At 32.5% G+C, this 22,981-nt stretch overlaps 3 protein-coding genes across 12 annotated transcripts; 1 reads left to right on the plus strand and 2 right to left on the minus strand.

The window, feature by feature from the left end:
- Positions 1-3,400: 3,400 nt before the first annotated feature.
- On the minus strand, positions 3,401-8,469 carry LOC105123444 (uncharacterized transporter YBR287W-like). Of its 7 annotated transcripts, none has more exons than XR_841851.1 (3): positions 6,598-8,316; positions 5,026-5,136; positions 3,401-3,600 (listed from the first exon to the last, which is right to left on the minus strand). XR_841851.1 is itself a non-coding variant. In XM_011023039.1 (3 exons), the coding sequence occupies exon 2, from the start codon at positions 7,952-7,954 to the stop codon at positions 6,599-6,601; it is 1,356 nt and encodes a 451-aa protein (XP_011021341.1). In that variant the 5' UTR covers positions 7,955-8,253; positions 8,342-8,469; the 3' UTR covers positions 4,830-5,136; position 6,598. The 7 variants fall into 7 exon arrangements, 5 of the variants coding, with proteins under 5 accessions (XP_011021341.1, XP_011021343.1, XP_011021344.1 ...); XR_841852.1 differs by lacking the exon at positions 3,401-3,600 and adding an exon at positions 3,601-3,618; XM_011023039.1 differs by lacking the exon at positions 3,401-3,600 and adding an exon at positions 8,342-8,469 and having other exon boundaries at positions 4,830-5,136; positions 6,598-8,253.
- A 4,310-nt stretch (positions 8,470-12,779) lies between these two features.
- LOC105123443 (carboxypeptidase) lies at positions 12,780-15,199 on the minus strand. Its single transcript, XM_011023036.1, has 2 exons — positions 14,801-15,199; positions 12,780-13,245 (listed from the first exon to the last, which is right to left on the minus strand). Exons 1-2 carry the CDS (start codon positions 15,039-15,041, stop codon positions 13,091-13,093), a joined length of 396 nt encoding a protein of 131 aa, XP_011021338.1. The 5' UTR covers positions 15,042-15,199; the 3' UTR covers positions 12,780-13,090.
- Positions 15,200-16,229: 1,030 nt separating this feature from the next.
- On the plus strand, positions 16,230-21,296 carry LOC105123442 (CCR4-NOT transcription complex subunit). Of its 4 annotated transcripts, XM_011023033.1 has the most exons (12): positions 16,232-16,485; positions 16,695-16,805; positions 16,943-17,029; positions 17,616-17,669; positions 17,844-17,989; positions 18,145-18,295; positions 18,377-18,514; positions 19,290-19,361; positions 19,446-19,519; positions 19,615-19,756; positions 20,225-20,303; positions 21,004-21,296. In XM_011023033.1, the coding sequence occupies exons 1-12, from the start codon at positions 16,336-16,338 to the stop codon at positions 21,099-21,101; spliced, it is 1,302 nt and encodes a 433-aa protein (XP_011021335.1). In that variant the 5' UTR covers positions 16,232-16,335; the 3' UTR covers positions 21,102-21,296. The 4 variants fall into 4 exon arrangements, with proteins under 4 accessions (XP_011021336.1, XP_011021337.1, XP_011021334.1 ...); XM_011023032.1 differs by lacking the exon at positions 20,225-20,303 and having other exon boundaries at positions 16,231-16,485; XM_011023034.1 differs by lacking the exons at positions 17,616-17,669; positions 20,225-20,303 and having other exon boundaries at positions 16,230-16,485.
- The last annotated feature ends 1,685 nt before the right edge of the window (positions 21,297-22,981 follow it).

Below are 22,981 nucleotides of genomic sequence, written 5' to 3' on the forward strand. Positions count from 1 at the left end.
TATACGGAAAATTACTCTAAACATTTTATAATTTAATTATTTTTTCACTTATCCTTTGTATTTTTAAAAACTATAATTTATATTTCTAATAAGTGTAAAATAAAATAAATTATAAAATAATTTAGGATATATATAGATTATTACCCATGCAGCAAAATTTACGATGTAGATTATAAAAAAATTATAAAAAATAAATATAAAAACAAATAAAGTATTCCTGGAATATTTTAGACCAAATGGGGAAAGATGCTATTCCATCACTGGATGAACTCAAAGCTTTTAGCTGTACGTATCAAGTGTAATTCTAATTCAAAGCACCAAAAAGTTTGGGGTCAAAATCTTTTTTTTTTTAAGCAAAATAAATTAAATGAAAAGGTAAAGGGCAGTTCAATCAAGGGTAATCTCTCTCCAATAAGAGGTCCGATGAATCTTAAACTATGCAAAAAGAATAATTTTTATCTATAAGTTCCATCTTATTTCTTTTTAAAAAATATTACAAGACTTCAATTGAAAATTAATCTCATGACACCATGATGTTCTCTATCAAACTCTCCTCTTATTATTATTATTTTGGTGTATAAAGACAATTGATATTTGAATATATTAACTTTAATATTGTTTTTCCAAATAAGACAATTGATATTTGGATATATTAACTTTAATATTGTTTTTCCAAAAAATATCCGTACTAGTGATTTAATTAGAATAAATTTTTAAGCAGCTCGTCTCAACGATATAAAACTTCTCAAGTCCTGTAGGCTCCTACACAACATGGGAATCCCATACGAACTTCTTGAAATAATAGTCTATCTAAATTTATGATCGTGGGGTATTGTTGCTTTCATGCACAACGTCACTCAGTTTTCTCACCGATCGCTCACAATCTTACCCGTAGGCCAGAGCTTGATAGGGTTTTCCACCAAATTAGTGTCGGCAGCCGATGGAGTGACATGAAATAGGGCAAATACTTAATGAGGCACATGCATCAACAAGGAGGAGGTTGTGAAAGGGATTGATTGAATCTAGTCAGAAGTCTGAACTCCACATGAGAATTGTATACTGAGAAACCACACGAGGGATTAGGTTTTTTATTGCCATGTCGCAAGCAGTACTTTCACTCTGGCAAGCATGGATGTGCTTTGCTTCGTCACTTGATTACATTAAGAGGGTAGATCAAATCTCTCTTTCATGTCTTGTCAATATTAAGATTCATTCCCCAGATCTCACTTTCATATTGTCGTCAACATTTGTGCTCGGAATATAGGCAAAGGAAAGTGTTAGATGGATCGAGTTAATTCATGGTGGTCTCCTAGCTACTACTAGATTTAAATATGATCTTAATTTCCACTTGGCAATAAATCCTGATTAACCATTTATAATGTAGAGGATTAATATTTTGCTACTTGATATATATTTCTGAAAAATATTGTATTGATCTAAAACAGTAGGGAGATCTTGCTAAGAAATTCTAGTTATCTACTGCTCCTATCTTGAATGAAAGGAGGCCTAAAGATGTAAATTAAGGTAAAAGCATCAACATCTTGGCTTTACGGATAGACCAATTTGCGAACATGGGTGTGGTGTTCTTGTTGGGAGCTGGTTCTGTTGCCAAACACTTGTCATGCGCGCATGCATGCATTCTCAGGTCCTGGTACTGACCCTAAGTAGTTGTTTGGATCCTAATAGTTTATCAACATTAATTGTGCCCACCTCGTTATTGGGACCATTAAATGATCATGCTCATAGAGAATCTCATTCATTAGGATAGCTGCTACTGTTCTTAGTACAGATTATGTTTCCTTATGCTATGCCAGCAACCGACTGGGAAAATGAGGCTAGCTGCTGTGGCCTGTAGGTCGTTCCCCTTTGTGGCTGTAAGCATTGAACTCGGTCAATTCATCTATAATGCACTTGTATCTTCATAGACATATTGTCATAAGAAACCTTCAATATTCTCTACCCAGTAGCTGCACGCAGATACAGAAATACTGAATATATACCAGTATAACTCAGTCACCGGCCTGGAGTGCGATGCTGTATTGAAACAGGCCACATCTCAACTCAAGTCCAAATATGTGAGAACTGGCATCTCAACAACTCTATATGTGTGGACTCTATTTTGAAAGTTTACAGCTTTTTTACATCTGGCCAAGGATCAACTTCGAAAATTCAAGCCGGTTTGCCTGGTATTTATTTGTTATTGGGTTAGATTTAGTCTACTCGCGAGGGAGGGATAAGTCTATTTAGAAAAGTTATAAAAAAATAATTATATAAGTCTAGTTCAAGTATTTAGAAAAGTTATAAAAAAATAATTATTTTTTTATTTATATAAATAACAACATAATCCATATAAAAATATAAGTTTTTATTATTAAAAGAATATAATTTTTTTCTTTTCTTTTCTAATCTTGATTCTTTACATTTATTTGATAAGATTTATAAAAATATTTATTTTGTAAAGTATTATCTTGATTCTTATAATTGAAATAATATTAAAGTAATTAATCTAGAAATAAGAAAACTAATTCAGTTTTTTTTCCTCATCTACAACAGTGATATTGTATATGGCAACACCTCCAAAACCGCTACTGTATTTAGCCATAATTGACTAACTACATATCTTACGAGGTTAAGGAGCCCTTTCATACCAAAACATGTCTTCAAGCTCTAAGGAGTAACTATCCCTTTTCTCAGATCAGATGGTCTAATGCATAATACCAGTATTTATTTACAAAATAAAAGAATTATAGTGCATCTGAAAATGAAAAATCAAGTTTTTGAATTTTAAAACCAAATTCTCAGTGTTTCTTTCATCTAAAAACATTTTAAAATTTGTACACCATCTATATATGTTTGCCTTTTGATTGGTAGCTACACTTGATCTCTGAATACAAAGAATTTTATTAGCTTAACATAATCCCGTTGCTTTCTAATTCAAAGCAGCTAGGGTTCTTTGCCTGGATAAATGGGGTTATAAGTTCTTCTGGAAACAAACTAGCTACTGCTGTTTTTCACCTTCTCGTGTAAACGTTTGCGCATGAGAGTTCACCCATTTATGGACAAAGATACGCTTCTACCATCAAGAACAGCATGGTTAAGGCTGTAGCTGATAACTCGATGCTTCGTGGGTGACATCAAAAGAGTGGTTTTTTTAATTTTTCACTCCTGTTGAAGGTAGATTCTTGCAGTAATGGGCTCAAATATTACAGTGGTCTGTAAACGTGACCCAAACAATATTTTATTAAAAAAAATTCTTTTATTATTTTACAATGTTAATGTATAAAATACTATTTTAATATATTTTTAAATTAAATAATATTTTAAAAAATGATCCATACCAGCAAAGCACAAAATAGACACATGGGCTTAAAAACATTCACGAACTTTTTCTTAGACAGGAAATACATTAAATTGTTTTGGGCAAGGGCCATCTCTTACCAGCCCGACCCACCGTTAGTGCAAAATTGCAATTACCTTGTTCATCCTCTCATTATCGCCTGTGTCACGTCACCCACCGATCTTGGAACATTTTTATGTCTTGGGATTTGTTTCGCTTCACAAGTCCATGTCCTCGCGTGTGAGTGTTGATAAAAATTATTTCTGCAAAAAAAAAAAAAACTATTGTGGAATAAAATTATTATAAGGTTCAATTTGAAAAAAGAATTAAAGAAAAAGGATTGACATTAACAACATAAAAAAGAGGGGTTTTTTATGTTTTAATGTTAAAAAAGTGTATTTTTTTACACTTTGATACTAAATTTTTTTAAATTTATATTTTAGTAACAAAATTTTATTTATTTTACTTTTCAATTCATAATAGTTAAGAGATCAGAAATAAACTCATCAGGAAAAAGAGAGAAATGAAATTTTATTTGTTTTTACTTTTTTAAAGTGTTTTTTAAAAAATTAAATATTTTTATTTATTTTTTTTCATCAAATTAATATTTTTTTGATATTTTTTTATATTAAAAATAATTTTTAAAAAATAAAAAATATATTTTTAATATATTTTTAAATAAAAAATATTTTTTAAAACAATTGCAACCACAATCACAAATATACATAAAAAAACTTAATTTGGTGTTAGTAAATTTATCTTTACCTGAAGAATTTAATGGAGATGATTCTTGTTTTCAACAATTCTAGAAAAACATAGATGAGAGTATGGAGTATGAAAAGTTTGTTTTAATTTAATTTTTAGATTTTAGGTTAATTAAAGTATATTTTGCTCTTTTAAAAAGAGAAGCGCATTTGAGGTAATTTGTTTTTAAAAAAAAAACCACCTTGAATTTAAAAACACATACAATTAAATGTAGCTTAACAATAAATACCATGAACGCACCTACCAGTAAATTATAACACATTAACTTTATTAAAAGTAAATATTAACTTATTAAATTTTAAATTTATTTTTATAAATTATCAGTTTAAATTTTATAAATTTTAAAATTATTAAAAGTTTATATAATTATTAATTTTAGAGTTCATAAAATTAGTTATTTTGTAAAAGAAAAAATTATAACACATTTGACATTAATTTTCTTTCATTCTTTAAAAAAATATTCTCAAATTTGAATCTATTCGTTCTAACCAATAAAAAAAGAGGGAGGAATACAGAAAACATGACGAGCAGGCACAGCAAATTAAGATTCAAAGACCACCATAGCCACAGGTCCTGTACCTCCAAAACACACAGGAAAGTGACTTCACAAATAAAGCTATAGCATGTGTTGCTGGTATGAGATTTACTTTCTTTGAAAGTGACTTGCTATGGAAGATGAACAGCACAAATTTATAGTTAAAAATTGAAAGCATCATCAGAAAGCAGCAATATGAAACTTCAATCTCTCATATGGGATTTGATTACCCTCAAGTGAAGCATCAAATATTTATTGTTTATTATCAGTGAAAAGCCAACTTACAAGTCTTGATTCTTTATTAATTTTCATTAAATTGACTCAAGGAGTGGCATTTACTCCTATTCATTGTTAAAACTTCGATCACTCTTACATGGGATTTGATTACCTTGAAGGCCACCATGTTATATAAGTTAGTTTGATGCTCAACTGCCTGATGCATTTTGCCTTGTGCAAGGCAATGTGTGCTGGTAAACAAAGCAAAAGGCCCTTGATAACTCTGGTAAGGTAAGATTAGCCAAAATCGCATCATCAAGCAAGAATTTATTCTCCGGAGGTTACAGTAGAAACTATTAGTCAAAATCGCATCATCAAGCAAGAATTTATTCTCCGGAGGTTACAGTAGAAACTGCAGAAAGCAATTGAAATCATCCCATTGATAAATCCAGTATGATCACATATTATGACTGAAATCAGCCCTCAAGCGTCCATATAATTAAATTAATGACTAGGCCATCCTCAAAAGCCTTCCTTGGCCGGAAAAAAATCTGCAGAGTTAAAACTTCTATTCAGATTTCAAGAAACTCAGATGTGTAAAGATCAATGCACGATCCAGCACACAGGCAGCATTAGGTGTACCAGACCCTTAAAAGGGTTTTCCAAACTCATTTACATATGACCAGATATTAACTTCTATTTTGATTTTCAGAAGATGATTCATACATGATGAAGATTCCATTGGAATGCGAGATTTCTTGAATGAATTTTAAGATAATTATGGAGATGTATTTTGTAATTATTGTGATTATATCTTAGATCATACAATAATCTATCTATTTTATATTGAAGACTTCAGATGCTCATGACACATGTAAGGCATCCCACATAATATGCACTAAAAGAACCTTAAAAGGTTGAGAGGTAAAACAATTCAGAATCAATCAGGAATTTTGAGCCTATTATTAGCAAGCATCTATCATGCCTGCTTAAAACTACCCAAGATACCACCATCTGTCTACTCTGAGAATGGTTCAGACCGTAGACATGTGCAAGGAAGCCTAGAGATCTTGTACATAGCATAAAGAGGACAACCAACAAAAGTTTGGGATCCAATGCTGAGCATTCAGGCTCTCTCTAGGACTCCACGTAGTTTGGTTTCAAATGTTCTTGTCTTTTCCTGTCTACAGGTTTGGAATGACCTCAAACAAGGTGAGTTAACTAGGTGTATCAAGATATATCAGCAAGGAAATAGGGCAGTGAAAATGGAGTCCAGCAACAGAACACATTCCCGACTTCTGTATGTTATATCCTCTAATAACAAAGCGGATGCAGGACCTGCTAATCAATGACACCATCAGGCAGGGCTTAACACTTGCTTGGAATACCTATATAATTCTTGTGTGTTTCAAACGGGCAATATGTTCAGATGCAATTACTCGATGGTTTACGTACCTAATCCTATCGATTTTGTAATTTTCATTTGATAGTTCTAGACTTAAGATTCCCATTTACCACTTAAGCTACTACCAACACGCTCTACAATTATGGCCTTTCCAATCTTCTGAAATCTGCAATTCCTATCATATGCAGTTTTAATTCCTTTGATTAGTATTGGCCAACCCTGTTAACAATTACACTTATCATTCATACTCAAATAAGGCTCTGCATTCATCTTAATCAGAAACTTGCATAGTGCATAAAAGTATTTGGGAAACATCAAACATGGAGGTTTAAGAAGAACCTTAGATGTATGAAAGCAGCAGCTTGAAGTAGACAATCATATATATTGAAAGAGAGACGACGGCGCACGCATGCTGCCAGAAGAGGAGTGCTGAAGCCTCTTTAACTGCGTAACCTCTCAAGCTTGCAATAGCTCCCAACAAAATGGCACTAGGTGTTGTGTATTGCAGCAAGAGAACAAACTGGTACAAATGGTTCCCGGGGATTAAAAGATTCCATTTATCAGCCAAATAGATGACCCCAATTCCAATCACTGGAAGCACCAAAAGCCTTGCAACAATAATGCCAATCGTGGTCCGAATCCCGAGTTTCGATTCATTTGGACCCTCACCAAGCATTCCCCCAAGAACAAGCATGACTGAGGGGACTGCGGCCTGAGCCATCATCTCTAAACTGTCTGTGATAACCTGAAGCGGAGCATCAGCACCGTAAACAATATGTTTGAGAGCAGGAATCACACCAATGACAATAGCTAAGAAAGAAGCAATGGTTGGAGGCTGGAGAATTTGATGAATTGGTGTTTGTTCAGCAACCACTCTAATCTTTCTAACCACCCTAGGCTCTGCCAAGCACCTAATGGACTCGGGATTACGTTCACAACCCTCCTCTCCTCCCTCTTCTATTGTTCCAGTATCAGGAATATTTCTTTGTGAAATGTTAGAGATGCTATTGAAGAGCCTAGCAATGACAGGTGTCTTGCTATTTTCTGTTCCTTTTTCTTCTATTCCTGGCCACTCAGCTTCTACAAGGAGTGGATTACTGAGATCAACAGGCATTTCCTGAATCTCTTCATCAACAATCTCATACTGCTCCAATGGGGGCTCCATCATGTGGTAAACAAGAGTGTAAACAAGAATAACAGAAACCCATTGAGAAAAGGATACATAAGCAATACCATTTCCGTAACAATCGGGACCAAAAGGAGCATCAGAACTGTGACACACCGACGAAACTATTGCAAGTGGAATATTGCCAGTGTTGCCAAATGCAGTCATGATGATTGTAAACCGAACAAACTCCCTTGGTGGCCGGCATATAATCGCCACCAAGCATCCCAATATGCAACCAATGGCAGTGCTAATGATCACATTTACAGGAATGAACCACCACTGAACAATGTCCTTGAGAGTAATGGATGGACCAAGCTGAGTGAATATTAAGCAAGGCAAGAACAAAGCAAAAACAAGCTTGCTAAGGAGCTTGAAAGTAGCTTTAGGGACAAGTTGAATTTTTGGGTGAGCAAGGATTAAACCAAAGAGAGTAAGGGCTATAAGTTTCAACAGAGGTACAATTGCAGCTTCCACAATCTCTCCTTCAGATTTCATATTTTTCTGAACCGAAGCAAGATGAGCCTCCATCTTTATCTTCACTTTCACACACTCCTGCAAATCCAAAAGTAATAAGGGATTGAACCACACAAGTTCCAAAACAGCTTTACAGGACAAGGAAAAGCAAACATAAGGGGTTCATGCCAAAGGGGTTCTGTCAATCAGCTGGTCAAATCATGCAAAACTTGGTTTTATCAAACAACGCGCAATCATAGAAGGAAAATCCCAACAAACTTCACAAATGTTACTAAAAAAAGCCCCTTAAACCCCACTATTATCATGTAAAAGGAACTAATGTGGGTCTGATCCCAAAGCTATGATTGAACATCCTAACGAAACGGAGACTGAAAATCTTGATAGGGAAGTTGAAGAAAGATATATAAGTTCGAGGTTCATACGGGCTGGTAAATCAAGAACGTTCTAAAAAGAGAGAGAGTGTGTGTAATAGAAGCAGGATCGATGATCGTGATTAACTCTATGGTCGTTAAAGCAATAAACTACGACTGCATGATGGAGTCCGTGTTCATCTTTGATTTTTCTTTACATTTAATTTGGCTGGTTGTCGATAGGTCAACCACTTGTTGATTACGTAAACTGTTTGATCTGTATGCTTTTCAGAAGTATATTTATTTAAAATAATTTTATATTTATATTTTAAAAAAATATTTTTTTAATAATTTAGATAAATAAATATTAAAAATAAAAAAATATATAATTATTTTAATATATTTTTAAATAAAAATTACTTTTACAAAATATCATATATCAAAATAATTAAAATTAAAATTATAAATTAAAAGGTTAATTCATATGTTCATATTAATAATAAAAAAAATAAAAGAATGCACTTAAATCATATCAATGTATATATTCATCTCTTTTTCTTATTTCCACATAATCGGCTTCTGCGCCAAGCTCAATAAATTTTCATGCCTTAAAACTGTGAAAATCAAGTTCTAAATAATGTTCGCTGTCCCAAGCAATCTTTTCTCGAATAAATCTTGTAAATTCATGAATTACTTTACCTTCATAATAAATTGAAATATGTTATTTTGAAGCTATATAAATTGTGAAGTGATTTACATTCTCCAAGTAACTAAGAGTAGGGTATAATATTCCAGGATTTCAAATTCTAGATTCAAAAATCACATGTAGCTCTTTTCCACTATTGCGTAGCTCATAATTTATTTGGATAAATGGCATATCAAATAAAAAACCTTATAAAGTATAGCAATTTTTTTTTTAATAATTATGACTTGTTTGGTACAGCGATCTAATCGAGTTTTTAAAAATTATTTTTTTAATATTTTTAAATTGTTTTGATTTATTATTATTAAAAATAAATTTTATAAATATATTATTTTAATATATTTTAGAGTGAAATTATGGTCCAATTATATTGTTAAAAATTTTTAAAAATTATCTTTGGATATTTTACATTATTTTAATATGATAATATCATAAATAAATTTTAATAATTAAAAAAATAATATTTTAATATATTCTTAAATAATAAATATACTTTCCGTGAATCTAACAACCTATTTGCACCTATTTTAGCTCATAAACTACAAACCCATTTTGGATAAATGAAAGGCCTTATATCGGATTATAAAAAAAGTACAAATTTCAAACTAGAAGCCAGATCCTGGCTATCTAAAGTTGTCTAATCATTTATTTTTCAAAAGCTTACTTTTTTTTGTCTAACTTTCAAAATATTTATTCAAATCATACGAGACCGCTTTCACTTACATCCTAATTGTTGCATGTGTAGTACAGTGATTGTTATCCTCTCATGTATTATGTATCTGTCTAGTAAAAATATAAAAAACAAGAAATTTTTATTTTTTATTAATAAAAACATAGAATGAAAATTATTATTTAATATTTTAATTACTAAAAATCTTAATTAATCTTAAAGATTAGATACGAGGGTTAGTTACATAAAAGATTGGATATGAAAGTTGGTTTCATAAAAAAAGATATTAGTATCTAAATACATCATACATAATGTAAACTATATTATTTTATTATCTGATATATATTATGATTGTATCTATATTTATAATTATTGGTTTGTCTATGGTTTAAGAAAAATCTTTATTGGTAAGGAGATTCTTATCTTATCGAGTAAAACCTAATCATTCTAACGTCAACAAAAGAACTATCTTTTTAATATCGAGAATATATTTTATGTATAAATTTGTAATTCTTAGTATTAAAAGAATTTTTTTTTTTAAATATTGACGAAATTCTCGTGACTTTAATAAATTAGTTATTAAAATCAAAATGCATGCTAAAATATTTTTTTTTGAAGTTTTTTTTATTGTATGAAAATACAATATAATTTTTTTTTTTTTTACTTTTAGAGACATGGCTGTATACATAAAAACAAAAATATATATGTTTTTAATGTTTCGATAAAAATCAAGTATTTTAATATCAAATTTATATTTTTATGATATAAAAATACAAATCAATATTAAACAAAATTCAGCATAAAAATACATAGAAAAATCACAAATTTTTTTAATTTTTTTACTAGGCTAGACTTGGCTCACTCATTTTGGGTTGAACCAAACTTGTTTGACCTGGTGAATATTTGAGCACTCCTCCACTGTTCACATGCTATGTGAACAGTGGAGATGATGTTGGTGGAGGTAGAAGGTAGGCAGGAAGGTTACCTAACGGTGGCGTTGGCAGTGCTAGTGGTGGTGGCGGATCACGGCGGTTCTTCCTCTTCTCCTGTGTACTTCCTTTTCACTCCATTGCATTTCCTTTCTCTTCTCCTCTTCATCTACCTCAGTTTCCCTTTGTTTTTAAGTTCTTCTTTTATTATCTGCTGGTGATAGTGGTAGCGACTAGGATTGCGGACAGTGGCTAGGAAAACAGGTGGCAGTTGCTATGATAGTGGTTATACGGTGGTTCTTCTTCTCTGTTTTATGTTCCTCCCTCTATCTGTCTTTGTTTTTGCTTCTTCTTCCGTTTCTCACAGTGCAGGTGATGTTATCAAAAACTAGGAGGATGGTGACAGCTAGCGATGACTCTGGTGGTGGCTATGCAGACAGCAGGTGGTTATTCTCCTTTTCTCTTTTGTTTATCTACGTTTCTTTTGTTTTTGTTCTCCTGTTGCTCTTGCTTGTACTGCTCCTTCTTCGATCTCTGATGATGGTGGAGCTGCTGTCATTGGCAGTGCTGCTGGTGACAAGGCTGAATGATGATGGCGCCGCTTTCAATGGTGAAGGGAAAGAAACCATAGAGAGAGATGAGTTATTGTTCTTCTCCCCTGTTCTTTTGTTTTTCTGTTCTTTCCTTCCATTCTCTCATCAGCTCAAGTCTTCCCCTCTCTGTTCATCTACCCTGTTTTCAAAACAATCTTTGTTCCTCTCTCAAACAATCCCCTGTTTCCTTCTCTCTGTTCGGTTCTCTTCTTCAAGTTCGTTTCCCAAAGTTTTTACCCCATCTAGTTTCCTTTTTTTTTTCCTTTCCCTTCCCTCTCCTCAGTGTCGCTCGTTCCCCTATATTTATAGGTAGTCGAGGAGAGGTTCACCATACCCTGTCCAAGCACAGGGCATTGTGGCCAGGGCATAAGTCTTCTGCTTTTCGTCGTAATGGGAGGCATAGGTCTCCTATTTTTCCATTAATGAGGGTACAGGTTGTGTAAGTAGTTAGGCAAACGAGAAGGTAAAGAAGGAGAAGTTGAGCGGGAAAAGGAGATTTAAATCTTCTTCTTCTCTGCAGATATGCAGGAAAGAAGAACATGCATAATGTCATTTAAAATGACACTGTATCCTTTTTTTTTTAAGGGGAGAAGGAAATAAAATAAAATTGAGAATAATCCAAAAATAAATTATGACACTAATGATCTAAAAGTTTTATTTATATAAGATTTATTCATTAAAAGTAGCTTATTCACAGTTTATTTTTGTATTTAAAACTTTATTAGATATATTTTAAAAATATTTTTGACTTGAAAAAATATCAAATTAATATATTTTTTAATATTTTTTTGATAATTTTAATATAATAATGTCAAAAATAAAAATAAAAATCTAAAAATAAAATATTTTAATATATTTTTAAATAAAAAACATTCTACACCAGAATACCAAACACATAAAACATCCAACACATAAACATCCCAATTAATAAGCTTGGATCCCCGAGTTTTAATAAATAAAAAAAAAACTAAGGATTTATTTAAAAAGCTGCATATATGATTGTCTAGTCATTCATTTTTCAAAAGCTTAATTTTGTCTTAACTTTCAGAGTACTTATTAAAATCATGCAAGACCACTTTCCCTGGCTTCCTAATGATCTAAAGGTTCTATTGATATAGATTTTATTCATTGAAAGTGGCTAAAGATCCCAACTAATAAGCCTGAATCCCTAAGTTTTAATAATAATAAAAAACCCTATTATGCATTCAACATGCTAATTAAAATCAGGAGTAAAGACCCACCTGAAAATTGATTAGAGGCAAGGTTTGGCGCAAGTTCAATCCTACTGTTTTTCTATTTAGGAACTATGGATGGGCTTGTGAGTGAAGGTTTGAGCAAGTTTTATTATCACCAAACTGATTAATCGATGAGCATTCACTTGGCCGGAAATTGATAAGATTTCGAGGAAAATCATCGATGGAGACTTGCAATTTTTCTTTGGCATGCATCAATGGGAAAGCCTTGATTTTCATGCTCTTTCTAAGGCGTTTTCACCAATGGGAATGCACTTAAATTCTCTTTATCTTCTGTTAGGGAGCTCTAAGGGCTCTAATATTCCTGGATACAGCTTGATGCAAGATAAGCTTGGACAGTTCCTTACAAACACAACATACTCTGGTTCGAGACTTGAGAATTTCTAACCCACAGCATTCGGAACGCATTTCCATTTATTCAATTCAAGCCTACTGTATTTAACTCAAGGCAATACAAGTCAGAGGTCCTTAGAATCTGCGCACTGTGTACACTACCAGTGTTGTGTGGATATTGGCGCTGGAGCTGTGTTAAAAGTCCTATCCACGCCGTTGAATGAAAAAATAATGAGTGTGGATTACCTCAGTATATATTTTCTACAAAGGATGAATGAAACATGCATATGCAGTCAAATTCGAAATAATCGAAAATATTCTATATATATCAGCTGCATCGCTTGTAAGAGTGTCTTACATCAGTCATCATAGGAGGAATGAGGAGCAGCAGTACATCCTGGATCAAAGGGATCTTCAGACCCACAGCAATGCCAATATTGAAAAACTTGGCCAGAATCAGGAGTATTCATAGTGCCTCCAGTGTATACACTCTCAAACTTCCTCTTTGTTTCCCCTGGAAAAAAGAAAAATAGTTTGGAACAAGTTGACAATAATAGAAAACATGTTTTTAACAGGTAAACAAAGCTCTGAGGACATTATATGCTGAAAAACTTCCAACTCGATTCTCTCCATGCCAACAATCTGATGGAAAAAGTTGAAGCATTGTTTGGCAATGATAACAAAAGCAATGGAACTTGTAATTGATTGTAACAGCATAAAGTGTCCATGCATGGAATCCCCCCATGTTATGGCCAAGGAGTAAGGTTTGGGTGGAGAGATTCACAATGCTTACCTTTCTAGTTATTTCTACTCAGGCCCTCATATTCTCCTTCAGATGGGTTAAGGTTATTTTCCTGATTACAATTGTTAGGAAACACTAAGAAAAACATCCCCTCATCATGATCTCTTGTTTAAACCGTTTTCCTTTTTCACCCTCCAAGACATACAAAATTCTTTAAATCTTGTGCTTTCACCACCTCCTTAATCCCCAACCCTACTTAACAATCTCATCTTTGAAACAATAAGTAGCCCAAAGGCAAATCTCAGAATTTACAGGGGAGGACAGAATTAAGAGTTCTGAAATTGGTACAATAAATTTATGCAATAATGAAAAGAAAAGCTCAGTTTGTTTCAAGTTTATGGTTTTTTTACAATCTAACAACTTTCATGATTCCACACTTGTGAAAGAATAAAGGAAATCATTTCAACAGCCAGCTGGGTTTAATTTTTTTGCGTTCAGAAACTTCTAAAGCAGTATTAAATAGCAGATAGTTCAGCTGAACATAATCACAGAAAACAAGGAACTCTACTTCCACATTTCAATTCTGATAATCAACACCACAATCATCAGGAGTAGTAATTCAACCCCATATACCGAGCATTAAGTTGAACTCAGTTACCTTCGATCAACTTGGAGATTTCTTCATGCTAAAATGAGTATTATTAGCTCTTAATGTGAAAAAAATTCAAGTTCCCAGCTACCCATTCATTAAGCCTACATTACACTACCTTCTTTTCATGTAGATTGTACCATGGAAGCATCAAGGGGAAGAGAATACTGGTAAAACAAACAAAACAGCAGGCTCACAAGTAATCACATTAACAGATAGAAAGGAACCAAAGCCAAATAGGATTGACTTGAAAGAAAAAAAAATGATTCACTAAAACCCAATGACCAACAAGTATAGGCACTAGCACTCTCAGATTAAATTCAAGCTACCCACCACACCTACAACGATATCTTTGAATATCAAGAAAGTGACTCTCCACAATCAGTCAAAAAGCTTCGACTTTATAAACACCATCAATGTAAGATCATATTTCAAAAGGTTTACCACCTCAAAGCTCAATTCTTTTAAAAAATTACCTTGACAAGGAATCGAGATTTTGAACTAATATTGAGCAGATATAAATAAAGCACTAATTAGCAAATCAAACATCATGCTTATTCAAAACAAAAGGTTCAGACAATCAAGATTCTGTCGAGAAGCAATAATCTAATCAAAATCAAAACACCTCACATTGAAAAAACCTCATCAAATAATAAGAGAAATTGAACAAAAGGGTACCTCCAAAATGGGCAGTGTGGAAGCGACAAGCTCGAGGGTGGTTAAGGGAAGGGTCGAACTGGGTTTTACAGTTCTTGCATGTTCTGAGAGTTCTGTTGCTATTCTGGTTTATGGAGCAATGAGTTATGGACAATCTTTGTGATTCTATGGTAGGCTTCTGGTAAGATTGAAGAGAAAAGGTTGTGTTTTGATGGAGAAAAGGTGAGAAAGGGAGTGAATAGTGGTGAAGAGTAAAAGCCATATCTTTCTTCTGATCTCTCAGCGACTATCGAGAAAGCAAGACAATCCTCTTTTGCAGTGAAGGGAAATTTGCTACAGTGGTTTGTTTGACAGGTCGGTTAAGGGGCTTGGAAATTCTCTTAAAAATACCTCTTTTTTTGCACACATTTCTCCCTGATGTGTGAAATACAAATATATTAGGAACGATTTCAGCTTGTATCGAGGAGAATTCTGATAGAAGATAGTTTTAAAATCCGGTAATGCCTGGTGGGTTGATCTGAAATCCAACTGGTTTGGAGCTGATTTTAGATTGAGTTGAGGAAAAAATAGAAAAAATTATGATCGTTGATCTAGTGACTTAATTGACGCTTTAAAAATTAGTTAAAAATTTAGTTGTAATATATTATCTTGGTTTTTTACTAAATCAATATTTTGAATTTTTTAAAATAAAAATTGGCTTAAATAATCTAATAATCTAATCAAAATCTAAAACCCAGATATTAAACTAGCTAGGTATAAAAACTATGAATAAAAGACAATTTATTAAGAATCTTTTCTGGGAAAATACGGAATCTTTACTGCAAGCGTCCAGTATTTCTGTAAAAAAAATGGAATCTTTATAGTAAGTATACAATTCAATCTTTTAATTATGTAAAAAAAAAATGTAATATTTATTAGCAAGTATGATATTGAAAGTAACTTCATCAGAACGCTGAGGCATTCGAAGTAAGAGTTTTTTGTAGTTTTAAAATATATATTAAATATTCTAGAGAATATTGATTTTTTTCTTAACCTAGAATAATATATTGATTATAAGTTGGTTATACTCTATCCTTGGAAAATAGAAAATTTTCTGGTTGAAGTTGACCTTATTGAATTGAATTTTGCAATGAAATTATATAATATACTAAAAAGATTGTAAATAAAATAATATTATAAAAAAAACAAAAAAAAACAAGATAAATTTGTAAATTAAAGGTATTGCAGAAGAAGAAAAGATCATGAGCTGAGGGATCGAAGGAGAAAAAGACCTTACCCAAGCTCCGTTTCTTGTAGTTGCTTTGTCAATACTTCGAAATAAACATTTCTTATTCCTTAAAAAAGAAATCCGATAAACCGGGCTAGAACATATCGAAGCAAGACCGATCTTAGGTCTACATGAAAGCCCGGCCCATTAAAATGTCCGACTCCCACTCCACTTTCCCAAGAAACAAACAATCTCGGCTTTCCCTTCCACCACTTCTTCACTTCCTTCTTCCCCCATCCACCAGTGGGAAATATTCGAAAATCAAAGCAAGAGAAGAGAAGAGAAGAGAATGGCTTTAAGCTTCGAAGAAACAAACTTGTTATATTCACAACTGAGATCAGAGCAAATACCATTCGATGAAATCGTCACTGAGTTTCTCAACAAAATCAATCACTCACGCTGTTCCCCTCTTTCCGCCTCTCTCTTTCTCCTCTTACAGGCAAGCAACGCACTCCCTTTCAATCTCTCTCTCTCTCTCTCTCGCATTTACTGAATTTGTTGATTTTGCTAGGGTTTAGCTGATTTCGCTTTGAATATAATTATTGTTACAGATTGGGTTTTCTTTTTTTCTTTTTTGATTATCTTCGGTATTAAAATCATGAAATTTGTATTGGTTGATGATGAATTGGGGTTTTATGTGAAGTGCAGAATAAGAAGATGCTGAAGTCGACGGAACGGTTAATTGCGTTTGCGATTCTTTATCAGACTTATTCATCGCAGCCGACTTCCGCAAATCCGTATGTGGCTATGTTTATCAACGTAAGCAGTGCAGTTGGTGTGTTCCAGTGTTATGGAAAGATTATTATCATAAAAATGTGATTATTTGTAATGCAGATGAATGCTATGATTTGGAAAGAAAATATAGGTTTATGAGTTTTATTGTTGGCATTTTACAGGCTGCTTGTGATGAGGACGCGGAAAAATATGAGAGGGCGTTTGTTCTTCAGTTGTTAGCCTCTGGTGGCTCCAGCGGTAGCAAAGAGGTTCTAATTTTTTCTTTTCTTTTTTGTCTTGTTGTTTACATTAAGCGATGATCTTTTGAAGTGGTTCAGTTAGCATGAGAAGAAATGTAGCTACCTAGCATGTAAACTTGCTTATTATAAGGTTTTTTGACAGGTGATTTTTTCCAGTGTCATTTTTTTGTAAAATCTATTTGCTAGGAACGCTTTGGACACTTTAAACCATGTTTCATGGAGTTGGGTTATCTATACGTTGAATATTTATCAAAAGTTCATTGACAATTGGAGAATTGGCAGAACATTTGAAATGGTCGTGGGAATTCTCTTAACTATTTTACATATCAGTCTGAAAACAGAGTGTTGTTGGGGATAGAATAGTAAAATTTATCTTTTAACATCCTAATTGGTGAATAGAATAGTAAATCTTGGATTCAGTTCTTACATTGTTAGGTGTAGAAGGTCAAAGTATCGAGGAGATGGTTCTGTAAGTTTAGTCAGATTACTCACTTCTCTTCATGTGTTGTCATTTAGTCTCTCCTCCATTTCTCCTATTACAAATGTTTCTCTTCATGATAATGGTTTCTGAGAACAGCTTTCCCCTATTTTCCAGTTTCTTAAACAGTCAGCTGCAAATTACATCAAACTTTTTGATCCTTCAGTCCATGTAAGTTCTTTGAATATCTCAAATCATGCTTTTCATGAGTGAATGCATGCCAAACTCATGCATATTATTTATATCACCATATTGGAGATACAGTTCTTCTAAATAAGCCTTTAATTTTGTTCCTTGAAACTTATCTTTCCCGTCACATTGATAAACTTATCTGTTTATTGTCAGGCTTTCCCATCACGTGAACAACTGCAGCATCAATATTCTGATAAAGTCCATCCTGAAGCACATAATTCCATATTTAAAAACAATTCTCTGAAAAATATAGTGCCAGATCCAGATGTACCCCGTGGTTGTGATGCAAATTCACCAGAGTATGTCCCTTGGAATTGGAGGAACAATTCTAAAGTTGTGACTTTTGGATTTTGTTTATGCACTATTTCCTGCTTTTTGTTCATGCCAGGTTCAATTTTCATTTTCACTCCATTTTGAATTGTTCCACATATAGGCGATAATGGTTGTTTTGTAGGTTTGATTTGCAACCTGGAGCAAAACCTAAACTTGGATCTGGAGATAGAGATGAGGCTCTACTTGGATTGTTGGCAAACTTGTCAACGGAGGGAATTGGTCATCAATGGATCAGGCCTCGACCACCGAGATTGCCGATACAAGATGGCGAAGTAAGGACATTTTGTGGTCAAATGTTTGATTGCTTAATGGAATTTGCTATTTTTCCTTACACTTTTCGAACTTATTTTCAGCTAGTGTGGCTCAATCCCGATAGCAATCATGAGCTTGTATGGGATCATGGGATGTGTGCTGATACTAGCAAGGGAGCAGCTGTTAGGGACTTGATTGCAAAAGCCTTGAAGGGACCTCTCGCCCCTGCTCAACAGGAGGTTCTTCTACTGCTCTATGTTTCAATATATCATACACAGATTCATTTATATAAAGAGATTTTTCAAGTAGTCTTGACCACAAATATTTAGGATTTCATAAAGGGCTTTTGGAATCTTAAGAATGTGAAATTCTAGTTCAGAAAGGATATGTGGTAAACTGGTAATTTTACAAAGCAATTGTGCGGATGTTTGTTGACCATGTCTATTTGACTATACTATATCACCTACTATTTTCAAATAGCTTGCTTATTTTCAGCCTACTTTTTAACTATGTAGCTTCCATATCTTAATCTCTTCCCTTTTTTTCCACGTCTTAGCTGCCTTTTGCCAAGGTATTTTGTTACCCTATTAAGATTTTTTTGAATTATCTTTTCCTTATTATTATTATTATATGAAACTGCTTGTATTTTTGTTTGTGTTTGTACTGAAAATGTTGAAAATATTAGCCGAATGCTTGAGCTTAGTTTGGCAAGTTATATGAATTTGTTTCTGTGTTGAGTTGCAATGAGATCCCAAATTATTCATAACTGCTATTCTCTGTGACTGAAATGAATTTAAGGGGTTCTGATTAAAGCTAAGTGCTTCAGATTTAATTATCCCTCATAAGGTTTTGATTAACTCAATAATGACTTATTTGTAGATAGATCGCCTTGATGGACTTTTCAAGTTCACATTAAATTTTAAAGAGACAATTTGCATGCTCATCATCTTTTTGTATAGTGTTGCATAAATGATATTGAAAGGAAGTAATGACTCCAAACTCTCTCTTGTCCAGCAAGTCTTGGTGGAATTGACTAATGACCCAAAGCTTGTATATCACTGTGGACTGGCACCAAGGAAGTTACCTGTATGTCATATGACACTTCATGCTTCATTCTTAATATGAGTTTTATTGCTTGAAATTAAGAGGCCCTTTTCATCATGCCATTAGGAATTGGTGGAGAACAATCCCCTTATTGCAGTTGAAGTTCTTACAAAGTTGATAAATTCTCCTGAAATTGCAGAGTATGTGTTTGGAGTTTGTGATTTTTATTCCTTTTGTTTTTATTTTCTCAAGTGTGTGATACTGGTTTGATTTTTGTTTATATTTGTGGGTTCAGTTACTTCACAGTTCTTGTCAATATGGACATGAGTCTACATTCAATGGAAGTTGTGAACCGGCTTACAACAGCAGTTGAACTTCCAAAGGAGTTTGTTCGGATGTACATAACTAATTGTATTTCATCTTGTGAAAATATCAAGGTACATTCAATGCCATGACTATTTATTGCATTGATTATGTCACAGTACTGGTTGAACAAAATAAAGTTCTACTTGATGAACCAGGTGGTCACAAACCTTTTAATAATAGTGGGAACCATAATGAAAACATTTGATGAGATTCCACCAAGGTGATCATGGAGAAAATGAAAGTCAAGCGTTCATTTGCATGTATCCATGTTAGAAAGATTTTGCTACCTTGGTTATTTGTGCGTGCGCACAGATACAAACATTCAAAATGTAGTAGTTGTGGTTTTGGTATTTCTTAAATTAGTCATATGACAATTTCTCATGCAATTTTTTGTACAAGACCATGAAATTGCCTCAAGTTTCTATGATAAATACATGTACAAGATCTTCTTCTTCTTCTTCTTTTTGTTTTTTTTTTTTGGTTGAGGTCATAATCCAACCAGATATTAACGTAAGATTTTAACTTTTCTCATTTTCTAGGATAAATACATGCAGAACCGACTTGTCAGACTTGTTTGTGTTTTCCTGCAGAGTCTGATCCGAAACAGAATTATTGATGGTCAGTATACATTTCTACTCGTGATTGAACTGTTATAGTGGCCATTTGACATGAGTGCATTTGCAGATGATATCCCTCGTTCTTTTATAGCCTAAACTCATACATGAGGTTTAATGCAATGAGAAGTAAAATAAAAGAATATAAGAATTCAGATTGCATTATTTTCCTGACATAAATTAGAAAAAAAATATTTTAGAAGTTTGTTTGGAGAAAACTGAATCAAGAGGAACAAATTATTCTAGTCATTTATTGTGATCAAAGAGAATAAGTAATTGGTGTTGGGACTTACAGTTAAAGATGGCATGAAAAAAGGAATGTGAAGTTGCTGTCTGGAAAGCTGTGTTCTGCACTTGTCGTAAATGTGTTTGTTTCTGCGTTTCAAAAGCGTTTTTCAAAAAATTTGAAATTTTTTTATTTTTTTATTAACTTCAAATTAATATGTTTTTAGTGTTTTCAAATCATTTTGATATGCTGATGTTAAAAATAATTTTTAAAAAATAAAAAAACATCGTTGACATGTATTTTGTCACGAAAAGTTATTTGAAAAGCAATAACAACCATACTTCCAAACAGGCAAAGCTAAACAGGCAAAGCTTGCAGAACAATTAACTGCTTAACTAATTGCATTGCATGGTGCGTCTTTTTTTTTTGGTGTGTTCATTTGGAAACAATTCTGTTGAAATCTTTTGTGGCATTGCAGTTAAGGATCTCTTCATTGAAGTCCAAGCGTTTTGCATTGAGTTTTCACGGATTAGAGAAGCAGCTATTTTATTTAGACTCCTTAAGACCTTGGAATGAATGGTCCGTTTGTATTCCTTGCGCTACGCATTTCTTTTGCTTTAGTTTGCAGTTAGAATTTTCATCTTCCCTTTGTAGATAATGAATCCATTCTTCCTTTATGTTCTAGTTAGTGCACCTAACTTTTCTTAATGACTTGGTTAACTGTGTGGCTTCTGATTTACAAGGAATGGATTGAGATTTTGTTTGGATAAACTTCCACATATCAACAGAAAGCACAAAGAGGAGAAAGAGGAAAGATTTGGAGAAATAAGGAATGGGAAGGAAGGCATTTTATGTAATTTCCCTTGTTGTGTGCCAATTTTTCAGAGTTTTGGAAGATTTGGCGGTTCCAGGGAAGGAATTTTGAAGCCCTATGGTTCATTTTCCTTGAACTATAAGAGAATAAATGACATGGTTCTTTCCCCCTTTCTTTACTGATCGTACCACGACCTGGAAACTTGAATGAAATCGAGCTTTCCTACATCACTGTGGCTGGTGGCACTGTAACGAAGGAGGTGGACCTGGATTCCTCCGGCTTCGGTTGGATAGAATCAAGTCAAGTGATTTGTCTGTAGTAAAGCAGCGATCAGGCCTGCTGAATTTTTTTTAAAAAATATTTTTTATATAGTTTTAGATTTTTAAAAAATAAAATAAAAATTATTATAATATATTTTAAACCACAATCATAATCTTAAATCAAAACAGAGTCAGGTTGCCAAAGCCATGTCTATGGCACATCCAGAAATAAAATCTTCTTGAGATGTTATCAAATATTTTCCAAACTCTACATGCACGAGGTGTTGTAATATGTATTTTCTTCATTAGAAAGCGAAGGTGCTATAGAAATTCATATTATTGGGGAAGCTCCTTCTTTTTTTTTTTTGTTCAATTTGTTGTTTTAAAAAACTCTTATTTTTTTAAAAATTTAACCCTTTAATATTTTATTTATTTTAAATCATAATTCCATCCTTTAATATCTTATTGAGTTTAAATTAGTCATTATAATTTTTTTAAAAAAGATTATTATAGTTGTAAATAAATATTTATTTATTTATTTGGTGTTTAATTTTAACAAGTGTTTTTTTCTTGTTATTTAATAAAAAATAATTAATTTTTTTTTTTTAACCAAGTGGAGTATAAGGTCTGCCCTGGTGGATTTCATGATTTAAAGGTCGTTGGAATTGCGACTTAAGCCATAAAATTTATATCAATATAATATATTATTGTTTTGATATCTTCTTTTTAAATGTTAATTTTAAAAAACTCAAATCATATTTTTATTATTTTTTTAGGTTGTTTTCAAACTAATCAAGTTAACTTAATTATGTAAAGTCAATTTTGTTACTGATTCATTTTAAACCCAAGCTAGTAAGGAGTCAAATTAAGAGTTTTAAAGTTCACTTATTAGGTTAGATTTAATAATATTGTTAAATAATTTTTCTTTTTAAATTTTATTTTCCATATTTTCCTTCTAGTTGAATTATTTTTTGTTTTTATAAGTAATTTTATTTTTTTAATATTTAGTCGATTTTCAATTGGTATTTATATATTCTTTTTAATTTTCTTTCTATAAATCACCACAATCTCATAGAAATATTTTAATATTTGACTAATGTTTAATTTTATAAATGTCATTTTTATTATAAAATAAATTTTTTAAAAAACAAACTTGTTAAAAAAACTTGTAGAGTCTATGACCTGAGTTGCAAATTTAGTAAGTTAAGTTGAGAAATTTATATCAATCTAATATATTATTATTTAATATTAAAAAAATATATGTCAATATAATTTTTTTTTAAATAAAAACCATGTTTTTTATTAGTATTTCAAGTTAGTCTTTGATTGATCTATTAAATTGACCAGATGTTATTAATATAATATTTACATAGCGAACTCGC

The sequence above is a fragment of the Populus euphratica genome, unplaced genomic scaffold, assembly GCF_000495115.2.
Source record: "Populus euphratica unplaced genomic scaffold, PopEup_1.0 scaffold10.1, whole genome shotgun sequence".
Lineage (NCBI taxonomy): Eukaryota > Viridiplantae > Streptophyta > Magnoliopsida > Malpighiales > Salicaceae > Populus > Populus euphratica.

Coding starts and splice junctions, on each gene's coding strand:
- LOC105123443 (XM_011023036.1), bottom strand. CDS start 15,041: ATGGCTTTTACTCTTCACCACTATTCACTCCCTTTCTCACCTTTTCTC. Junction 13,246..14,800: donor CCACACTGCCCATTTTGGAG/GTACCCTTTTGT, acceptor TCTTTTTTCCAG/GGGAAACAAAGAGGAAGTTT.
- LOC105123442 (XM_011023032.1), top strand. CDS start 16,336: ATGGCTTTAAGCTTCGAAGAAACAAACTTGTTATATTCACAACTGAGA. Junction 18,515..19,289: donor TCGCCCCTGCTCAACAGGAG/GTTCTTCTACTG, acceptor TCTCTTGTCCAG/CAAGTCTTGGTGGAATTGAC. Junction 19,362..19,445: donor TGGCACCAAGGAAGTTACCT/GTATGTCATATG, acceptor TCATGCCATTAG/GAATTGGTGGAGAACAATCC.
- LOC105123444 (XM_011023039.1), bottom strand. CDS start 7,954: ATGGAGGCTCATCTTGCTTCGGTTCAGAAAAATATGAAATCTGAAGGA.